This window comes from Hetaerina americana, unplaced genomic scaffold (genome assembly GCF_022747635.1).
Source record: "Hetaerina americana unplaced genomic scaffold, ioHetAmer1.1.p SCAF_6, whole genome shotgun sequence".
Lineage (NCBI taxonomy): Eukaryota > Metazoa > Arthropoda > Insecta > Odonata > Calopterygidae > Hetaerina > Hetaerina americana.
Window position 1 is genome coordinate 5,209,071 of NW_027287205.1, and position 23,729 is coordinate 5,232,799.

Here is a 23,729-nt window from a genome sequence, read left to right on the forward strand (position 1 = left end):
CAATCGAACCTGGGCCCTCCGATCAGTAGGGCAACGCTCTATCAATTGGGCCTCTTGCCGAAATTTAAGAAAGTAAATTGTTTACTCGTGGGACTTCCTCCGTGGGCAGTGCTAGTTCTATTTTAAGTTTAAAACATAGTCACCGATGTTCCACTTTTGTCCGTGCGTGGTAATAATTTTACTTATTGATCATGACAACATCATTTATGTCGAAAAATATTAAATTAGCATTTTCAAATAATGTAGATCATTTTTACCCTGTAAATGATAAAACTTCAACAATATTACGACTTAATTGGCGCAATTTTTCCCCAATTAGAAATCCCAATGGATGGCAACCATGCTCGCCTGTATTTAGGCAGGAGTGTGTAATGTTTTCGGGGCACGGCAGAAAATGATAACACTAACGTTGGAGCGTTGTTGTCGCGAACTTGTTAAAAGAAGAGCGTAAATCATTTTGGCGATCAAAGAAAATAATGTTACTAGCTTCTCTTGAAATGTTGTTCTGAGGTTTTCTGCTCCCATTATTGGCGACAAATTAGTTTTTTCGTTGTGTTCTCAGAGTGTCAATCTGTATAATTAAGGAATGTTTGCGTACATATCTGAGTAAAGGATTGCGTTTGACGTAGTGTATTGCTAATTCCAAATGAGTAGCAATCGTGGAATGGTGGACGAAGTTCTCTTCGAATTTCTGCATGCCGAGTTGGTATCGTACATCTTAGATAATTCCAAAGAATCCAAGGTAACGCCCACATTTTTACTGCCTTTTATAGTTGTGCTAGTATTTGAACCTTCAGCTAATTTTGTTTTTCACAGAAGGGAGATGTAACATCATTGGAATATATCGGCTTCTCTTCGGGCTACCGAATGATTGAAAGGTCGGTACCTGAATCAATTCATGGCATTTACTTTCTCTGTAATACTTATTCAATGCAATCAATTAATTTCAGATTAACGAAAGAATGGCCTAGATTTAAAGATGAGCTAGAAACAATGAAATTTATATGCACGGACTTCTGGTCATCAATTTACAAGAAACAAATAGACAATTTAAGAACTAATCATCAAGGTGTTTACGTCCTTCATGAAAACTCATTTCGTTTTCTCACAAGAATATCTGCCAGCAGGCAGTACTTAGAAGCAGCGCCCAAGGTATTATCGGTTCTTTTTTTAGTAAAAAAATTGCTCTCGTTTACTATAGAAGCAATGCACGATTTAGGTGCTCCTGTAATCGCTCGAAACGAATTACGGCAGCAAACGCTGTTTCCCCCCTGAGTCCCTGTTAATTACCCCATTTTTGGTTGGAAACTCATAATCAGTATTTTAAATTAAGTAAGGGTGGCCACGTTTCTATCTATTTTTCTTGGGGTCACTAAATGTTTTTGTCGTGATTATATTTTGCATTATTCTCGCCTAGTACATTTAAGTCATAAGCAGTATTCATATGATGGCCAGGTCAAAACATCTATTTGCTAATATTATAATGCATTTTTTATGTAAGCCTTCTGTGGTTGCTAATTTTTATGTATTCATTCCTGTTCAGCATTAGCGTTCAGGGAGAAGAAATTAATGTAAAACAGCTAGTTATAGTCTTACCTCCAATGGCAAAACTAACTTGAAACCCAAGTGCTCACAAGAGCAATTTCTCTATTGTGTTTCTTGAGTATTAATGGTTAGCATCAATCCCCAATTATTTTCCGTATCTCTTAGATTCCTGATCTACAATTTAGTTGACAATTCCTGGGTTGCATGCCGTCATCTTCCACCTATCCTCACACTTGGTCCACTCGTAATGGAGTCCCCCACTCCCCCCAATACCCTAAAACAACCTCCGATTTACTGCCACAGCCCCCTCTACAGTAATTCTCAGATCAGGGAAGTCACTCATTTTAAGCCTTCCTTTTCCCTCAAGAGTGATTGGAATCTAACCAGGATATTTTGTCAATTGTCACTTCACTAGCCGTTATTTAAGGTCATGGTGCTCCTGTTGCAGCTATTGTGCGCCAGGGCTTGCATGTACAATGCTCTACAGCAAACAGTAACGAATCCCATTGCTCATGGGATCCAACTAACTCATCAGGAATACTCAGTTCCCATTTATTCCCAATTTGTAGATAAAACGCTCAAATAGCATTGCAAATTCTTCATGCACTGTCTCCTTTGATTGTTTTCCATAAGACACTATTTGTGCCTTCCTTCCAATGTTTTGAATCCTTTCCCTGATGACTGTTCATTACTTTGTACTCCACACCAATCAGTTCAAGTGATTCAGCATTTAATTGGGTCCCAAGGCACTCACTCATCTTTAGAGCAGTGGAGCATCGCAAATTACCATTCAATGTTTCAACCCCTACCTCTCCTCCCTCCTCCCACACAATTAACAGTGCCCACACAAATATATTGACTTAACGCTAGTAAAAATGGAGGGCCAAAGTCAATCAATCTTAGGACTGAACTTAATAAATCAACTTATTTGGTTTCCAATTTCTTATTTCTCCTCCCAAATATGCAGCCTTGCTTTTCAATTTGATGCAAGGGTTTGAAAAAAAAGTTTTCAGAGATTTGTAAAAATAAACAAAACTTTTGCATGTTCAAGAAGTTCTCTCGGGTTACCCACCGGGTCAGGTTGCAGTACACCGACGTGTCGAAGGCTGACTCTGCCATCGTCTTCAGGGTCACCCTGAAGATTTCCCGTGTGAAACCTGAGAGAACTTCTTGAATACCATACGCCGGGAAAACCTGAGATCCTTCACTTTTGCATGTGTTTGACTTTATTTTCAGTCAGCATTTTTAATCTAATCCGGTAGTTTTTTTTAACTTGAATGCATATAACTGTCACTCAACTTAAAAGATAAATTTAATCATGTCCCTCCACTGAAATCTTTGAAGTCCTACCTTTCCAGAGTCCAGCATCCCTCGTCCATGTCATCGGTTTTTTGGTAGTAGTTATGTGTGAGCAACTACAGCATGTACAAGGATGTACAAGTATGTACAAGGATGAACCGCACCAAGAGTTATATCAAGAGCAAAATATCTGAAGAGTCCTCTGATAACTCCCCTTAGAATTGCAACTACTTCCATTGACTCGCATATCGATGCAATAGTTTCTTAAATAAAGTGTCGAATATCTCTCTGGTTTTATCCTGCTCAAAGATGGCTCAAAGTGGCCCAGTTGACCCCAAATTTGGACAGATTTGCTTTAAACCTTGTCAACTGTGGACAAAGACATCGAGACAAACACATCCCGTGGTGCATCCAGGGGTGAAGCATGTGATCTGCCACGCAATTGCAGCTACCATTCTGCAAGATGCATGCACAGGAGGCCCAAAGAAAAAAAAAATGAAAAGGGGCACTTCAAAGGCTTTAAGATTTGCTTTACTGCAAAAATCGTATGGTTTCACGTGCTTTAATTTTAATAAATATTATTTGTTTCAGTTTGTTGCCTTCACCTGTGGGCTCATCAGAGGTGCACTTGCCAATCTAGGATTGGACTGCACTGTCACTGCCGAGATACAGCAAATGCCTGCTTGTAAATTCCACATCCAAGTTCAGAAGAACTAATCAAGTCTGAATATATGTATCTTTTATATTAGTGGTAACATTCCATTGTATACTCCTCATTTATTCTTTGTTATTAAATGTATCTTTGTTAAACGGCAATTTAAATTCATTCATACCTCCTATATTTACCGCTGATGGAATCATTTAGCCCAGCCATTATCATCATCCATATCTTTGCGATCAGTCTGATGATATTATTATTAATTACTCTTAACAAATTATTTACCATTAAGAAAAAGAAGTTTAGTTCATCAGTTAGACCTCTGCTTAAAAGGCGCTCCAATAGGAAGGGAACAGAGCAGCACCCAGTTTTTAGGAATGTCTATTGATGAGCCCTTTAACTGGGGGATTCATACCAATGGCCTATGTTCCACGATGGAAAAAATTGGATTAATCCTGCAAAATCTTGCAAACATGTTAGAATTAAATATACTATAGATGGCTTACTACAGCAACTTTCAGTCACATATGAGTCTTCCATCATTAACTGTGCTCTTTTCATCTGACGATCCTGAAAAAAGTGAACAGATTATATAGTCTTAGTAATTACTTTGCCAATTCAGATTCTAGTGACACACACATTGCAGGCTTGAGAAATATTCATGATTAAGTATAATTGCTTTACTGATTCTTTTGAGAAAGGTTAAATTTGTGTAACTAGTTGAGTAGCATTCACGTTTTCCCTCCATAATATACATATGTTTCTCACCACCTAGGTTTTGTTGTAGTTCAACAGCATCAGGTGAGGTTGAAATTACAGCAGCAAAATATATTTTAAGTGGAAGAAGTAAGTTATGCCTTTCATATCAACATAAAGCATTTCCACAGGCTCACTGGATACAGTAAACCTACTAGGTCTGTTCAAAAAAATATGAGACTGTTTGAATAAATACTTGGATTTTTTTTAGTAACCCTTAAATCCTGTTTATCGCTTTCAAATTACAACTGGTAGCTGCCAATGCAATGCTCCCAACTTTCTTCCCAGCTTTCGAATGTCCCCTGGAACGCTTCTTTTGGGATAGCTGTTAAGTGTGTTGTACAATATTGTGTGGATGTCTTCAATAGTTTCAAATTGGCATCCTTTCAAGGTGGATTTCAACTTAGGAAATAGGAAAGAGTCCAAACCAAAGAGTAAGGTGGCTGGGGCATCACTGGTGTGCTGTTTTTGGCCAAAAACTCTAAGAAACAATCTAAAATGTGTGTGCTGGGGAATTGTCGTGATGAATGCACCAATACTTGTTTTCTGGGTTTGTGCTCTCTTAATTAAATGAAGAATACAATGTGTCTTTCCACTTTCATTGTATTCTTCATTTAATTAACATGAATTTCCACAACGTTGAGCTGGGAACAATTGAATATTGTGGTCTCTTCTGCAACATGGTGTGTTTTAACGTTATCATGACCTCCATTTAGTGCTGCCTATTTGCTGTGGGCACATTCAGAATGAATAATCTCTTCCAATAGATGAAAACGATTGACATCGCCCTCAGGTTCACTCACAACATGCGTGCTTTTTTTGATTCTTGGGGAAGATGGACCCTCCCATTCCCCCAACACTGTGCCGGATTCACTGCAGAATGCCTCTTGAATCATTGCACAAGTTTCAGTTCGATTATTCCTGAAGTTAAAACAAAATTCAGCCCACACACACTCACTATTTCATTCTCACCGACACAAGAATTTGTGCAGCATGTGCCAGCTCGGACAAGAATCTCTGTTGTGTGGAGACAAGTCGAGATATTTCCCTTGGCACAGACATCGCACTATTGGGCGATGTCTCAGCGTGAATTTCTCCATCCGCCATTCTCCACTACTTGATTTCCGCTTATGCTGAGAGGGTCGGTGTGCTGAGAGCCGCGCAGTTTCCACACGCCATCAACCCTCTCTTCCCCGTTTTCATTGAGGAGTTCCTCCTCCAGGTGTGATTCCCAGTGGTCCTTCCGGACTTCTGTTAGAGCATTTTGGACTTCGACATTCAGGGCTCTCAGCTGTTTCTTCAGGTCTGTGGTTCGGTATCGCTGCCAGTGACGACGGATGTTATTCCGGCGCCTGACGAGTGCACGCACCGGGGTTGGGAGTGATATTCGGAGGAAGTGTGGGTGCACCGCCTTCCTTGGAATGGAAGTCTCCATAGCAGTGGTAACCGTCTCCACAAGATGACGTACCATGTCGTCCGCTTCTTCACCCGTCGTGGGTTCCTCAGCTTCCTTCGGTAGCTTCGAGGCGATGTGTCTCCTGTAGGAAGCCCAATCCGCTCTTTTATAATCCCACCTGCTCGCCGAAGGAACACTTGGAGCTTTGGTACCCATGAAGAGGATTATTGGATTGTGATCCGACGAGAGCTCGACACACGTATGTATGCTGAGCGACGTCCTAATACCAAGAGCAATCGCAATATCCAGGACACCGCCCCTAACCTGAGTCGGCTCCGTCGGGCCAAGTACCGTTAGTCCTTCCTCGTCCGCTTGTGCCCTCAGCGCTCTTCCTCTGGGGTTGAGCCTTGCTTCCTCGCCCTATGTGACTACCTCTTTGTGGAGGCGTCCCATTCGTCTTACCAGTCCTTGGGATTACGAAGACATTTTGTGTTCTTCTGCGTTGCCTCTTGGCGGCTTTATTACTTCAGGGAAGTCTTCTTAGCTCTTCCTTGGCTTCTTCCCCGGCGGAAGTGATGCAGGGGTGTCCAGGCTAGCGATGGGTCGTTTGTGGCGATCCCACGGCCAGACCTGTGCCTCGGAGATTCTGCGGATAACAGCAAAGTCCGACTCCGCTGCTTTTCGGAAGAAAGCCTGCGCTGCCTTCGGAAGTAGAACGTCTAGCGGTTCCAAATTCCCGTCGTGGCGCATGCTTGAGGCAGGTTCGTAGCGACCCCGCCCCAATATACACCGAAGTGCAGCAGTCTGCACCACCTGGACTCGGGCAAGACTCGTCTTTGGCACTCCAGACCATACCGGTGATGCGTACGTAATTGCTGGGAGCACGCACGCCTCGGTACTCTTAGTGTCCGCGCTTAGAACTCGCGGGTGAAGAATCGGCCGAAGTCGACTTACTTAAGTGCTGATGGATCGAAAGCTCACCTGGAAATCCCAGTGCGAGCGCGCCCACGCCAAGGGCTTTGCGTCGTTGAGTCGACTTCGGCCGATTCTTCACCTAGACGTTCTACTTCCGAAGGCAGTGCAGGATTTCTTCCGAAAAGCAGCGGAGTCGGACTTTGCTGTTACCCGAAGAATCTCCGAGGCACAGGTCTGGCCGTGGGATCGCCACAAACGACCCATCGCTAGCCTGGACACCCCTGCATCACTTCCGCCAGGGAAGAAGCCAAGGAAGTGCTAAGACGACTTCCCTGAAGTAATACAGCCGCCAAGAGACAACGCAGAAGAACACAAAACGTCTTCATAGTCCCAAGGACTGGTAAGACGAATTGGACGCCTCCACAAAGAGGTAGTCACATAGGGCGAGGAAGCAGGACCCCCATTCCCTTCCCGACTCCTGGACCCCATTCCTTACCCCCATCCCTCACCTGCCACCCTGTCTCTGAGTCCGTCGGTCGTAGGCTCCTACGATCACACCAGAGATGCCCTGCCTTTCCCCGCTCCCTCGTCCATACTCCCCGGTGCCTGAGCCCCATTGCTTGTTAAGGGTTAAGTAAAAGAAGCATAAACCAAATACGACTCTCTCATTATGTGCTATGCTCCCACCAATGATGTCACGGCCGCCAACCACGTGACAACAGAACTGGAGAGCAGAGACGAAGACGCCTTCATCAATCAGCCAGCAGTCCGCAGCAAGACCTATCGCTACAAGCAACATCTTGCTCCGTCCGCACCTACGCACCCCTTGTAATTGAGCAGTGTGACGATAAACGTTCCGCAGTTTTCTTCTATTAGCTTTTTCCTTTCATTTTGGTAGTCGCTTCAGCTTCCCTCTTCGGCCATGACAATAGTCTGTGTCCATCCAAAATCTACCCTAACTGTTAGAATACCAATAATAATAAAAGGAGATCTTATAACTATTCATGAAAATAGAAAATCAATTTTTAATGTTTGCACCTCTTCTACTGGCTCTATCGAGGCTAGTCAAGGTCTGGAGTTCCTGCATCCATTTGTGTTATCCCACATTGGAGGCATCCTCTTCTTCTTCTTAGATCAAGAACCTTGAATTTTCTCATCTACATTTAGATATGCATCTTTATTTTGATGGTTAGTTTTTAATCATTTTGTCCGAGAAAGATTCCATATTAATTTTCATAAAATCAACATGAGATTTTATTATAAATCTTTGAGACGGGAAGAGAATGCATTGTTAAATACAATACTTCCATTGTTGGGAAATTAGATGCTAGTCATGCTCCATTGTCTAAGTGTTTTTATTCTGTTTTTGAGTCTCTCATTTGGGTAGGTCATCCTTGTCTTCAATTGTAAATTTTCAATGTTTTCATGCACATCCAGAGGTGATTTTTTGCTCGTATGCCTGCTATGATTCCATTTGGTAAAATAATGTCCTAGAAAGGAGTTATTATATATTTTATCTTAGATTATTTATCATTTTCCATCACCATAATATCTGCTTAAAATTATTTATACCGCTTTCAGTCATATGCTGTAAGTCAGTATAGGCATTTTGCTAACATTTTTCCACAAATACGACGGGTCTAAGAAATATATTAGCCAAATTTTGCTTGACAGAACAGCAAACGTCTCCCCTTCTGAATGGTTTGAATAAATACTAACAGTTATAATAGATATGGCAATCAACAGGACACAATGCTCACCAGTCAGAGTCAGTCAATGGTTTGCCAAAAGTACAGACACAAGGTGTCATTTATGCTATAGTTTATGCGAAAATGCAATTCGATTTGTGCTTTTTGCCCAATATTAGTGATGTAGTAAGTAATTAATAATACAAATAATATTACCAACTACTTTTAAATGTTTGATGATATGAATGGCATTAAATTAAGTATCTCTAAAGAAATAAGAAAAGCCATTAAAAATTATGAATTTAAAGAGGAATTAATGTAATGAAATTAAGAATACAAAGTAACTTTCCACTGTCCTTTTTTAGCGTACAACCGGTTAATTACGGACAGTCGAAAGTTACTTTGTATTCTTAATTTCATTAAAATGAATTTCCACAAGGTTGAGCCAGGAACAATTGAAGGAATTAATGTATTTTTAAGAGTTTACAGGAATAAATTCACAACAAAGTACACAAAATATTGAAATGAAATAATTTACTTTGTACTTCGACACAATTTTAAGTAGAATCACAAAGTAAATTATTTCATTTCAATATGGTATGCAAATTCCATAAAGTTACGCCTGAGACAACAAATTTTTTGTCTCAGGCATAACTTTCTAGTTGTTGAGTATCATCTCCTGCAGTGTTCAAATTTTTGCCCTGCTATTCTACATTGGCTGCTTGACAGGGGCACCATTCTTCCAAATTTCAGGAAGCAACCCTTATCCTTTCACAACCATAACCTTTGCAGCTGACAGAACAGTCTCCACCTTCTTTGGTGCAGACTCCCTGCTGGCAATACATAGATTGGCCTATTCCTTACTTTCAGCATGTTGTAACGTAACCATGCTTCATCCACAGTAATGAAATGATGCTTCAAGTCCTGTGGTATTGCTTGAAACAGCTGCTCAATGGCCTGGGGATATTCCGCAAACATTCATTTTTAGTTGCCCGTGCTCTTGAGTATTACCTAAATATTTTGAAATTGAACCCGAAATTTGTCAGAAATTCATTTAGAAAAAATAACTCATCTGCTTTATCTTTTTTATTTTCTCTATGATACAAAATAATACTTTACAAACATGATATAACATTAAATTTCCTTTCTGTAAGTATCCATGTTGTTTCTGTGAGATGAATAGTGCATGCATAAATGATATTTCTGATACATATGTAGACTCTTACCAAACCGTACTCAGGCCGGTTTGGAATATCACATTGGCAAACATAGAGAAATTATATACAGTAACATTCATACACAAAAGGTCCAAATCAATCGATGCGTCCCAAAATTGAAATATGTGGATATACCTGTATTATGAGAAACGTGGCCAACATTGTTCACTTAGAAGTGTGAAAAACGGCATATTTTGGTATCTTCCAGTCACATTTAACTCACGGCATCATTTTCTGGGGATTATCTCCCAAGTTTAAAATCAATTTGTTTAATATGTCTTGCAAAAATGCGGGATTTCGTATGTAACAAAAATACCTGCTCTGCAATCCTGTAAACCATACTATTACAAGTTTCACGAAAATTTTACCCAGCCATGTTTATACATTTACCACTTATGTCTGTGGATAACAGGAGTGAATTTATTACCAATGCTCACATACGAGGGTAGTAAGAAAGGTTTTTGGAATGACGCCAGATGTCAGCACTAGCAACCTTATATGAGATGTACAGTGTCAGTGCTCTGGGTGGAGATCTGTGGTGTGGACGGCTCTCTGTTGTTGTTCCCAGTGAAGTGATTTGTGAAAATGGATGAAGTTGAGATTCCAGCAGGAATTAAATACTTTGTAAAGAAAAGAATGAATGTAAAGGAAATTCACACAGACTTTCAGAACACTCTGGGGGACTCTTGCTCTTTCATATTCAACTGTTGCCAAGTGATAAACCGAGTTTAAGTTTGATTGGGACAGCTTAGATGATGATCCATGGAGTGTTTGGCCAAAATATGCCTCATCCCCAGAAATTATTGCAAAAGTGCACAAATAATGTAATGGAGGATTCCCAACTGAAAGTGCAAGAAATTGCTGAAGCTGTTGGGATGTCATCCGAAATGGGTAAATCACATTTTAACAGGGGCATCGGATATGAGTGGGTGCCACAACTTTTGATGCAAATACAAATGCATTGGAGTGGAAATTTTTCAACAATGTTTGATCCGTTTTAAGAGCAACCAACATTCTCTGCCCCGGTTTGTGATCACAGATGAAACCTCGGTCCACCACTATACCCCAGAGACAAAACAACAGTCAAAGTAGTGGAAACATGTTGTTTCAACACCACCAAAGAAACAAATGCAATGCTCCGCCGAAAAGGGGATGGCTCCAGTTTTCTAGGATGTAAAACGAATTCTGCTGATAAATTATCTTCCCACTGGACTACACTATGCTAACATCCTGGACCACCTTCAATATAATAGACATGAAAAAAGGCCAGGCCTGGCAAGGAAGAAAGATACTCTTTCATCAAGTGATAATGCAAGCCTACACAAAATTTTCATTGCCGTAGCAAAAATACATGAACTAAGATACCAAAGGGACCACACCTGACTTATTCCCCAGATTTGGCTCCATCCAATTCCATCTCTTCCCCAAGCTAAAAAATATTCCCCGGCCGATGGAGATTGCCTTCAAAGAAAGAACTAACAGCCTCAGCAGATGGATATTTTTTGCATGCCTGAAGATATCTAATTTTCGAGATGGGATCAAGACATTGGAACATTGCTGGACCAAGTAGATTAGTGTACGGGGAACCTACATTGAAAAATAAAAAAAATTCAATGAGACAATTCATTTATTTCTATTCCATTGGGAGAACTTCCCTAGTTACCCTCATGCATGAGAATAAAATGCGACAAAGAGTGGATGTGCAAATGTTTTCTCACTGAACATTGATGTACAATTTTTACGATAATGAATAGAATAAGGGTCCCTTCCCCAAAGCCATTTGAGTCTACACCTATTTGTCATCTGGCATAAAAAATCCTCTTCTAGGGATAAATAATTTATAAAGAAACAAACAATTTGAGTTAGAGATAGGCTAGTACGACATACAGGACTTTCTAGAAAAGTCTTCAGGACTTTGAACCATTGTTATCTATATTCTATGTTCTTTCTATTCTGCCATTTTTTCATATGATCTATGCTATATTTTTTTTAGTTATTTTTAATTATTATCTTGTAAAATATTTGGGTCAATAAATATTATTATTATTTCTCAGAAACATCATTCAATGAATATCACCCACAAATTGGATAACTTGTCCTTTCAAAGTTTAAGTGTAACTAATTAGGAAGTCAACAAATAAATTATCAGAAAACACCTCCAACACATCTTTTGGCCATCTTGAAAATCAGTCCACTGTGCAGCCAGATATGAGACCAGGAAATTTCAAAGCCCTGCTCCGAAATTCTTCACCCACCTGAAAATACAGAGCAGTATAAGACCTAATATTGAGCACCAGAAATTCCCATGAGTGCACAGAGTATTACGAGTGCCAAACAATAGTGCAAGTGGAAGTCGACCAATCACGGTCTACTTATGGGCATTTTCCAGGGCTCTACATTCAACAGGTATATTCAACCATATATTCATACAAATTTCTCTTACATATTCTTAAAAAAAAATATTTAGTTCACCATGCTATCTGGTTTTTGGTAGGAACATCGGTGTGTCAGTAGATATTTTTCCTGAAGGCTCGTCCGTGCTCCTCAAAGGGTTAGACATAAATAGTCAGTCATTAACAATCTAGAAAGTTAATATCCAATGCTTGAGAGACAAATTAAATCTGCTGGGAGTGGCTATCACCGAGTTCGAACCAGATATTGTGTGTATTTGTCCACATCTGTTAAAAACTGAAGAATTAATTGTCATCTCACTTTCAAATTACTCTCTATTGTCCTGCCATACTACATAGAAAAATGATTTTGTGGCCATATTTGTGCACTGTAGAGAAAAGGATACTATTAAATCATTTGATGTGCCAGTGAAGGAAGAAAAAACGACGAATTTTATTACTGAATGAGAGTCATAGTTTTTCCATTTAAAAAAAGACATCTAATGAAACCAAATGCATAAACAAACTACTTGAGAGAACGATGTGAAAGTTGTCTTATGAAATAATAACACCCTCACCCAGGCAAGAATCATAAATTTTCCCTGATTAGAACGCCATCTCTGTGTCAGGTTGAGAACAATTCACCTTGCCCACAAATGAATGATTATTTATTTTTAAGTATATAAATATTGTGTCTTATCTTGAAAACAATTTCTTACATTCAATCCTCAGCATGGATTTAGATCTGAAAGATCTACTATGACTGCCGTGTATCAGGCAATTGACAGCTTAATTAACTCATTAGATGCTAAACACAAAACTCTTGGGCTGTTTTTTTATTTGCCAAAGGATTTCGTTAAAGTTAACCATAATAGACTAAATAAACTAAATAGAATTGGTATTATAGGCATCCCTCTAAATTGGATTAAGTCTTATATCAAAGATCGGACTTAGAGACTGCTCCATTAAGCAAGCGATGGAATGTAAATTTTTAGGCATTTCTTGGTGCACATATATTTCTTGGGAAACACACGTTAAATCCATACAGTGTAAGCTCAGTTGTCCTCGCTATTTATTAATACATCTGCACAAGACTAAAGGCAAAACAATAATACATAATTTACGCCATGGGGAAAGGTATTCAAATATAACCTGGGGTATGATATTTTGGAGCTCAGCAGCCATTTCCCTCACTCTCTTTAATGTGCAAAAGAACGCCATCAGCATGATCACGGTCACTGGGCAACCTCATAATGCTCCATCAAGGCCATCATTGAATTCCAGGAATTAAATTACTCCTCTGCATTTGTATTAATTTTTTGATTGAAAGAAAAACATTGGCATCCATTCCCTTAACTCTGATTCTCACCGTCATTCCACCAGAGGAAGGTACAGCATCCATTATGGCAACATAAAAAATAAAGCATTAAAATTAGGGCTCAACGAAATGGGCATCATTGCTTAGCATTCTCCCCTCAAACACAGTCTTCAACATGCCATTTCCAAACAAATTGCTTTGCATCCATTTTTACGGCCTTCTCATGACTGCCCCCAGCAATCCTCTTTTCTCCCACACCATACCGAACACTTCCTCATTTGTTTCCCTTTCTGTTCCAATACACTTCCGAAATATGTCAACTGCTGCCCCAGCTCAAGTTTATGAGCATCTATTGTTTTTGCTTACATTTATTCTCATCCCATACTTATCGCAGTGAATTTTCAATTCACTTAGCAAGGCTTGCAACCCCTTGGCTGACCGACAAACGAACTTGGCCATCAGCAAACCTAACTGATTTTACGAATTACATTCATATTTCCAATTCACCCATGCCTCTTTTATCATTTCCTTTACATGTTGAACAGCACTGGTAATAATGGACAACCCTGCCTTACACCTCTTCCTAACACTGCCCATTCGGACTCTCCATTCCGACCCTCCACTCCCAGTCTGAGACATGTACAAAACAGAGAAATAGATCCTGGTTATATTCTACGTTCCTCTCTATTAATGATCTCATTGCTGCAAAGGCATCACGCATTGCTCTCCCCTTACTGAACCCAAACTGTGCACCCCCCAACTATTCATTTGCCCGGCTCACCATCCTCTTGTTAATTATCCTGAGAATCGCTTTAGCTGTGAGCAAAATCAAACTTATTGTTCATAAGTGAAAAATTAAATGTGTATAGTCATAACACAACAAGCTAATTGCCAAAATACTTCTAACAAGGCACACACAAAGATTAGACAATACTTCCTGAACTTCCAGTGATCATAAATTCCCCAAATTAATCAAGTAGTTGTTTTTAAAATTCTAAAATGGTTAGTTACAATAGAATAGAATGATATTAAAGTCCATACAAACAAGAGTTATTCTGACAAATGAAAGCACCTAAATTATAGTATAACGAAAAAAAAGAGGCAATTAACAGAGGACTTACATATACTGATGCAAGTACATTCAGAAGTCTGCAAACTCCTTAGCACACTTTTCTGTTGATGAAATTCGCAGTGGTTCTTCTTCATAGTCATCGAAATTACTTGTATCACAGGGGCTCTTGCATTTTGGTAAAAATGGTGCTTCCACCTATAAAATATTACGCTATAACTTAGAAATGACCACAAGTTTATAGTGAATCAGCATAAACCACTTAATTAGCAGTGTCTCAATAATAAGAATAAATTGTCCAAAGTCCACTAGGTTTCTTTAACCTTTAGAATTAACATCCAATCACCATCAGGACAAGAATTGGGTGATTAAAGGCGTGAGCAGAGATATGCTAAATTTACATCCTAAATGCATAGCGGACATGAAGGGGCTTAACCAAGACATTTTTTAGAAACTTCGGAGTCACATGCGCCAAATTCTCTCTAGAGAGAAAAATGGGGAGGGAGGGGGGGGGGCTCAAAATTAATGTCTAAGTCACAACCTACTCTGAGCTCATCACATACAAAATATCTTACATAGCTCATAGTATTTATTACATATGTATCATAGAATAGTATTTATTAAAAATACCTTTGGTTACAAGAATAAAATCAATTTTAGGGAAAAATCTAATTAAGGTTTCCCAAACCATTACTCATGCATTTATATGAAGAAGGAAAAATCTTATTTAAATTGAATTCCTTACACCAGAGCATGCACTATGTAAAAGCAATAAGTTCGATAAGAAAGAACCGCTTAGAGGAAAGCACTAATTCAAGGAATGGAGAATAAATCAGGGATTTACAGATGTGATTAGAAATTTTACATAATCATACTTTGGATGATCATCCATCAAATAAACTCACAAAGATACATCAACTGTTCCACCTTTTCTAGTCATTGCCATTTTATTTGTACATCCCACCTAGCCTTCCTCATGCTAGAATACTGCACCACTTTGTTTCATTTATATTTATTCATATAATAACCTGATTGTATTCTATATTCCTCTCGATTACTGATCTCATTACTGCAATGGCATCACGCATATGCCTCTTCCCTTCCTAAATGCAACCTGATCATCCCCTAAGTATTTAATTGCCCTACTCTCTATCCTATTGCTGATGATGCTGAGAGCAAGTTGAGCTGGGTGTGAAATCAAACTATTTTTCTGTCTTCCTCACACATGTCTGCGTTACGCTTTTAGTCTATATGAGGTCCCTCTTCCTCTCTGAGTACTTCCTTCCTCCCTTCATCCCGTGCAACATCCCTATCCTGTTCCTTCACTTTCTTCATTTGCCTAACATTCTCCCCTCAATTACAGTCTTCCAACATCCCACTGCCGGTCAATACCCCCTTCATCCACTTTTCCTGCCTCCATAGGATTGCTCCCAACAAACCCCTCTCTTCACCCACCATACCAAGAACTTCCTCATTTGTTTTCTTCTCTGTCCATTTCACCTTCTCCATTCTTCTGCACACCCACATTTCAAATGCCTCCAGTCTACGTTTATCCTCCTGCTTCAATGACCATGTTTCGAATGAGCCTATATAGCCTCTTCCTCCCACATTTTCCTAAGCACTTTAAAAGTTCCACGGGAATGTTATCCACCCCCATGGCCTTATTTAGTTTCATCCCCCTTAATGCCCTTTCTATCTCATCGTCGAGTATGCCTGGACCTACTATCTTCCTCCACGCTATGTTCCTTTCCTATGTCTAAGTTGTTGGCCTAAGTTCTATACCACGCAGTTCTTCTATATTATATTCCATCTATCTCTCCTAAATCTTTTCTATTTCAACTATTATCTTATCTGACTTATCTCTAAATGTTAATACAGATATTCCCTTCTTTCTTCCCATTAGTGTTTTCACCTTCTTGTATAGTGAAACAATTTCACCCTTCCTCTGCAAGCCTTCGATATCCTTGCACTGCATCTTCCGCCATGCCTCTTTTGCTTTATTTGTTACCTGTCTCAATTTATCATTCAATTCCTTGCACTTCTTTCTGCCAAACTCAGTGTGTCCATTCTTCCATTTCCTTCTCTCATCTATCTTTCTAATCATCACATCTATGATCCATGGTTCCTTTGTTCTTTTCCAATTAACGGTTCTCATACTTTCTTTTGCGGCTTTCAATATCCCTTTTTTGAAATATTCCCATATTTCCTCGGGAGTACTCAGCTCTTTACCCTCATTCATTATTTTCTCTACGGCCAGCTGGCACTCCTTCGCCATCAATGGCTTTCGTGAGATGACAACCATGGAAGCATTGCCTCTCCGGCTACTGGGCATGACGCATGGCCGATTGGGTCAAGTTCCATCGTTGCCTGGACACACTTTCTCTATACTGTTCATCATAAAAGCCTTGGAAACAATAACTGAGATGATTTCCTGTTGTCTTCATCAATAGTGTATTTGATGTGACACCATCACTCAATGGCCACCCCAATTCAGATCCAAAATCAGATGCCTTTGCGCCATCTCACTGAGGAACATACGCTGTGCGGACTATCTTTCATCTGGCTCCTAACCTTCGACCTATCTGGCATGGGTGACCCTACCATGACCAATCATCATTGCTCCTGCCAGCACAGCTCCAGGGGTCATCGAAACACACAAGCCCTTCCACCACGTCCATAACCATTAATCAGGGATGGAATTAACACCAACACAATCTGAACAAAATGGTAGAAAAAGAGAAATGGAAAAGCAATTAAATCATAAGAGCACTTGTTTTTAAAATAAAACTACTTTGATGTTAAACATTCCATTATACTGATATAAATTCATGCATGAAAATCTGTAAAAATAGATTAGTGATAAACTATCTAGCTGCATCCAAAGCAAAAAAGTTTCAAAATACATTTCAAGGCTTTTGACTTGACGAAGAACTTACCTTCTTTTCAAAGACGGATATCCAATCAGTGGACTGAAACCACTTGTGTGCCTTGATGTCATTGACTCCATTCCTCAGATTTCCATAACGTTTGGTAAGATCAACTTGCAAAAGATTTCGAAGTAAATCTTTGAGTTCGGAGCTGAAGTGGGAGGGAAAGCGCATCTGCTCAAAAAAAAGAAATAAGAAACACATTTTGTACAGACTTTTTGATCAAGGGCTTGTTAATTTAAGTTATGATATTTAAAAACAAAATAGCTAAGAATCATAAAACTTAAACTACTCCTTAGATAGTATGGAAAATCTCAATATCTGATTCTGGATATTTTCCTCTTATAATGTAAAGATGTTTGGACTACTGGAAAAACTCAAAATAGATTGCAGCAACAAAAGAATAATCTATCATCTATACAAGAAGCAAGTATCCACAAAGCAAACGAGAGATGGAAGCCATAAAGAGGCTAAGATTAACAAAGGAGTCAGACAAAGATGCAACCTCTCACACCTTCATTGTTCAACATGTACCTGGAGGAGGCAATAAGAGAAGCACAAGGCATCGGATTAAACAGAATTGGGATCAATGGAGAAGAGATTAACATGCTATGCTTCACCGACAATATTGCAATGATAGCAGAAAACCAGGAGGATCTTCTAAGGTCACTAAACATACTATTGGATGAAGTTCTACAAAGATTCGAGGGTTGCTATTGATATTTGAGCCTTGACAACACTAAGTTCTTTAGACGCCATCTGACATTTCCATCAAAAAGTTTGACCCTTTTAATGCTAACTTACTTCAGAACATTTTGTCTTTGATCATTACTTGTGTTGTTTACAGTGAATGGAAAATTTTGTCTCAGTGAAAAAAATGGAGTTAACTTGTGAACACTTTTGAGCAATGATCTTCTCCCACTTTTGATGTGGATTATCAAGACAGGAATGCATTGATCAACTTACTTCCTCTTTTGGCGATGACAGCACATCCTTTGCCACTGTGATATGCTGGTATAACGCGTTCCATCATGGCCACCGTTTGCTGTGACGAGGGTTGTTAAGGTCATTCAAAAACAGTTGTTGTGCCAAATAACATTGATGCTGTGCAAGAACTAGTCAAGGAAGATCATCATGTGACTTATCATGAAATTGAGGCATCCTTGGGGATCAGCATCAATAAGATATTGCATGAACATTTAGCTGTGGAAAAAACTTGTTCGCGTTGGATCCTGCATAATTTGACAAAAGTTCAAAAAGATGCTTGTGTTGATAGGTGCAAAGAAATGCTCAATAAATACACTCGTGGTGGATCAGAAGCTGTATATAACATGTAGACAGGTGACCAATCTTGGATCTATGCATATGAGCCTGAAAAAAACAGCAATCCACTCTATGGGTCTTCCAAGACGAGCCAAATGCCACGAAAGAGATTCGAGCACGAAGCACATTGAAGCAAATGATCACCTGTTTATTCGGAATAACTGGACATGTGGAAACTACCTCAGAGCAACATAGAACCATGAAGTCTGAATGGTACAGAAGCATTTTTTTGCAAGAAGTGCTTGGTGAGATACAGAAAAAGATTACGATGAAGACTACTTCCCGAGAGGAAGACCAAGAGATAAATACATTGGACAAATAAAGAAGAAAGTACATAGCAAAAAAATACCAGGAAGTAAGCCAATTAGATAGGGTAGGATGTAGGGCTGAAGTCAACCAATCTTAGGATTGAACGACCAATGAAGATGATGATAATGTAAAGGTTTTCAAGCACTATAAATAATGCGATAATATCATTCCTTAAAATTTAATGGTTTCTCATGAGGGTATTTTAGAGACCACATTTTGGAATCACCCAGCCAGGTCGCAAGCACTCAATGCGGTGTGGAGGGGAAGGTCCCCATTGCACTGAAATCATCATTTTTCAACACCATGACAAGTGCCATACTTTTAATTGGAATAGTTTCTGCCTTAGTCTACATTGTACCATGAATAATCACAATACCATTATGATTATGGATAATATTTCAAATCAACATCTCTGGGTGCATTCACATGAATTTTAGATTTGTAGGATATTACTTTCATTATCTGACAACTTAAAGTCATCCATTTTACCAATTTCACTGCATTTTCAGGTTGTTGACATTTTCCAGAGCAAACCTTACATTTTCTAGCTGACATGTAAACATATGTAAATGACAGAACCAATCATGCAACAAAGTCTCCCATCAATGCATTAATGGACATTTCCATTTCATAGATACTCAATAATATAATTCACCGTAAGCGACCCATTGCATTATATCTTATGACGGGTAAATCTTGAAAAAAAGACTCAAGTCAGATAAACCACAAATTATGAAATTTCTTCACAGCAAGTATTGGTCTCAATACAAATCACAGCAGTAAACACCTCCAATGTATGAATCTGATCCCAAAATTTGTACAAAAGCCACAGTTGTTAATTAACCTTTCAATTTAATGTCGCTTCATATTGCTTCAAAAAGGGTGAAAAAGTTTAAAAAAAAACACCTTTAATGTCAAATAGGAGCTGGGCATTCAATAATAAATATATGTGAATGAGGGGAAATTGCAATGAAGTAGAGCGATCAAATTTCAACACAATAAAGAAGAGGACTCTCCACAAAAACCATGAAAATTTCTTTTCCCAATATAGTTATTTCCTCAGATTCATAAAGAGGTCAGTCAACTTAGAATAATTAATTATGCAAATCATGACAGACATATTACAGTGGATATGACTCAGTCAGGAACTCTAAAACAGTTTAGGTTTGCTGCCAAGAGTGACTAACACAATGATGGAAAACTGACAACAAGTTGCATGGAACACAGATTTATTATTTAAATAGTTATGGTATAGTAAACCATATTTGTTAGGTTGTGGACTTTTTCATTTTGGTACCAATTTGCACAAACACACTGATACTGCTCAACATTTTTCATTTTACCGGGTGCGGCAACATAACTTCCTTTTTTCAAATGCAAAACCCCTTTAAAAAATAGAGTTACGTTGCAGCACCCTATTATATAGTTTAGGCTGATATAAACCAGGAACTTAACTAAAAATAAACTCCAAAATATATTTTATCCTTAATCCTCGTTTTTTAAATAACCTTCGATTTTAACTATGTTTATCATTGGTCCCACGAAAACATAATTTGATTTTTTTCCTACACCAAAGTGAGCTTCTCCAGTTTAACTGAAAATGTGTGCTGTATTAAGTTAGGATCATAAATGCAAATTTGACAAACTTTCATTTGTGGACTAAACCAAAAAAGTGATAGGTGCTGTCCTTACAGATCATAGCACTTAGCATTATCAAAACCAATACAATGATCAATGTGGGTAAGAACTATCAATATTCCAAGCATAAGAAGTTTCAAAAATTCAATAAATAAACCAGTATTTAATGTCATATTTATATTCTTTTAGTTCATACACCTAAAGTAGTAGTAGTTTTGAGGGGAGGCGACCGACAGCTAAGGTCATTTGTGCCATAGGGGATGGACAGGAAAGGATGAAGGGTGGAGAGAAACCCGGCGTCAGCATTAGCCTACTCTTTACGAAAGGCGCCAAGGGGTCCGCAGTTTAACGTCCCATCCGACGGACGGCGTACTCACTCAAAGTGCCCTCCACAAAGCACCTCAAGTAGGGATCGAAATACCTCTGAAAAATATTCAACACCGCCGGGATTTGAACCCTCGCCCTCAGGGTGGGAAGCCAGTAAGTTAGCCCCTGGACCATCTCGATCCCCCCCATACACCTAAAGTTTACTTCTAAACACTCACAGAAATCTCTTAACATATTGCCCACAAAATAATTAAAAATATGACATGCACTAACTCCATATCTAAATGACATACTGGTAAAAATGTTGTTTATAATACCTTTCCGGAGACAATTTTTTCATAAATTTGTATGGGTTGATCAGCAAAAAATGGAGGATAGCCAGCAGCCATTTCAAATATCAGGACTCCAAGAGCCCACCAATCAACAGCTTTATTATAACCCTGAAATTCAAAGATATAAATTTGCTACAGAAAACTAAAACATCACATTATTGAAAAAAAAACATGATGGGATGCATGACATCAACTGAATTCTGCATAACTTCAAGTCCATCAATATTAGGCAATGATTATAATTGAGGCACTTCATGGAACAATGGCAATGCTACATTAATAGATTTTAAGGTTGTCGGGGACATGAAACACACGATATTTTCCAAATAAGCAAAATTGAATTCATTGACAAATGCCTCTAGATCAATGAACATTGAATAATTGACTGAATCATACATATTTAACATTAAATTGCATCTTAAATTGGCGATTTATTGGTCAAACATGACAATATAGAACTCAGGAGAGAGCTATGGGAGTCACTTAATTAGGGAAAAAGAGGAAAAAATTATTTTGAGCAATTTTTTTATTTTTCAACATCTCCTTTCAGCTCAATACACTTTTCCCAGCATTTCTCCAATTTTTTAAAGCCGTCCATTACGTAGGATTCTTGGAGGTCCTCAAAATAGGAACTAGCCATGGTCTGGCCAGGTACTGGCCATGACAACCTCATTTGACGTATCCTGCTACGCCATTTTCTTCAAGTTTGGAGATAAAAAAGGTTATTTGGGACCAAATCGAGTGAATACGTGTAAGCTGTAATAATTCAAACTATAATTCCATGATTTTTTGCCATCAAAACTCCACAGATATGCACTTGTGAATTGTCTTAATGAAAGAGAATATTTTCTCTACCAAATGAGAACATTTTTTCTTGATTTCTTTGCTCAACTGGGGAAATAACAATACATAACACTCTCCACTAAATGTTCACCCTTTCTGCAAGTAATTCATGAAGATGATTCCGAGGGCATCTTAAAAAAAACCATGGCCATCACCTTGTAAGCTGATTTCACCATCTGCTGATCACCTTCAGAAGCCCACTGCTTTGACTGTTTCTTTGTCTCTGGAACGTAGTAGCATATCCATCCATTTATCACCTACAGTTAAGTATCAACAAAAATGCTCGCTCGTCAGGATAGCAACAGAAAAGTGCCAAATCAGCTCCCAAAGTGACCACAAATTGTGTTTAATCTCCACTGGACAGCAAACAGAACGGTAACCTTTTTGCCAAGATTTTTTTCACTCTTGAATTTAGTACAAAATTAAAATGCTGCACTGCCTAGTGATATGCCTGTGACCTTGGCAATTTCATGAACTTTGGTTCGTCCATAACGCATAACTATATCATGGATTTTATCATTCATTATGGAGGAAGTCACTTTCATTGGACATCCCAAACGATGCTCATCAATTGTGGACATACGGCCATGCTTAAACTCATTTATCCCAAAGCAAACATTAGCAGACACATAAGCAGATGTGCCATGAACTTCATCTAACTTGGCTTTGACCTCTTTTGGCATAAAGCCCTTTTAAATGGTAGTGTTTAATCACAACACGAAACTCATTTTTTTCTATACAAACAAATACTGGCTGATTCAATTAACTATAAAAATTAAACCACGCAGTGGATATAGCTGAAACTTAATCAGCAGTCTACAGAGAGATGAGGCTTACTTAAAGGAAACCTTTTCCAATACTAAGAGCACCATCTCTTTGATTTTCTAAGGAATTATTGAACAATCCATGTCTCTATGCAATAAATGGCTCGAAAGATCTTGTAGTTTAAAGGCGTATCTGTTGAGTCACATCTTCCAGCAGGGGTTTGTCTCTCCATCGCTGCTGCCACTTTGGAAACCATTTCAGTCATCCTCCTCAGGGATTCTGAATGCCATTTTGTCAATATTGTCCCATATATAAAGATTTATCCTAGAATCAGGCATTTCCTGATTGGTCTGTAGACCAACATCCATCTTGGTATCTCCTGATTGGCCATATATTTTTCCTGATTTGTGATATGCACCACAGAATAGGTCTTCAGGTATTACATAATTGAGACCCCAAATCCCAATCAAAATTCTTCTTCTTCTTCTTCTGGAGGAGGGGGGTCTCAATATCCCCTTGGACCAATAGCCATGGGAGCAGCATAGTATTTTTGCCTCTTCCCAATATCATGCCGTGATCTCAGCTGATGCTGTGTTTGGTTGTTTTTGATTTCTCCAACTGCCCCGATCTCAGGTACCTTTCATGTTCTCACTACCGGTTGTGTTAGGGGAGGCGACCGACAGCTAAGGCCATTTGCACCATTAGCGGTGGATGGGAAAGGAGGAAGGGTGGAGAGAAACCCTGCGTTGGCATTAGTCTACTCGTAACGAAAGGTGCCAAGGGGTCCGCAGCTTAACATCCCATCTGATGGACCATGTACTCATTCAAAGTGCTCTCCACAAAGTAATTTAAGTAGGATCGAAAGACCAAACCCGGAATTCACACCCGGGCCCTCGGAGTCGGAAGCCAGTACACTAGCCTTCACACCTTCCCGATTGCTTTTGATGTTCTTTCATTCTAGTTTCATTCTTGTGGCCTATTTCACCAATATAACCTCACCACACTTACAGGGTA

The 23,729-nt window shown here is 39.0% G+C and overlaps 2 protein-coding genes across 4 annotated transcripts in view; one reads left to right on the forward strand and one right to left on the reverse strand.

Moving 5' to 3' along the window:
- Positions 1 to 3,641, forward strand: Trs33 (trafficking protein particle complex subunit Trs33). Its single transcript, XM_071593746.1, has 4 exons — positions 1 to 742; positions 817 to 878; positions 951 to 1,152; positions 3,436 to 3,641. Exons 1-4 carry the CDS (start codon positions 647 to 649, stop codon positions 3,559 to 3,561), a joined length of 486 nt encoding a protein of 161 aa, XP_071449847.1. The 5' UTR covers positions 1 to 646; the 3' UTR covers positions 3,562 to 3,641.
- Positions 3,642 to 9,325: 5,684 nt separating this feature from the next.
- LOC139694910 (cAMP-dependent protein kinase catalytic subunit 1-like) overlaps positions 9,326 to 23,729 on the reverse strand; it is a 37,925-nt gene continuing 23,521 nt past the window's right edge. For 2 of the 3 annotated variants that reach the window (XM_071593408.1, XM_071593410.1), the window contains 4 exons: positions 21,093 to 21,215; positions 17,188 to 17,352; positions 14,304 to 14,449; positions 9,326 to 11,729 (listed from right to left, as the gene is read on the reverse strand). In XM_071593408.1, coding sequence (XP_071449509.1) covers positions 14,324 to 14,449; positions 17,188 to 17,352; positions 21,093 to 21,215 — 414 coding nt within the window. In that variant the 3' untranslated portion in view covers positions 9,326 to 11,729; positions 14,304 to 14,323. Of the gene's footprint in view, positions 11,730 to 14,303; positions 14,450 to 16,857; positions 16,967 to 17,187; positions 17,353 to 21,092; positions 21,216 to 23,729 lie in introns of those variants that run through there. The other variant, XM_071593409.1, reaches the window with a different exon arrangement.

What these genes read in the sequence shown, in the direction of transcription:
- Trs33 (XM_071593746.1), top strand. Translation starts at nt 647, where the DNA reads ATGAGTAGCAATCGTGGAATGGTGGACGAAGTTCTCTTCGAATTTCTG. An exon ending in GGCTACCGAATGATTGAAAG is followed by an intron (nt 879 to 950) that starts GTCGGTACCTGA and finishes AATTAATTTCAG; the next exon opens with ATTAACGAAAGAATGGCCTA. An exon ending in ACTTAGAAGCAGCGCCCAAG is followed by an intron (nt 1,153 to 3,435) that starts GTATTATCGGTT and finishes TATTTGTTTCAG; the next exon opens with TTTGTTGCCTTCACCTGTGG.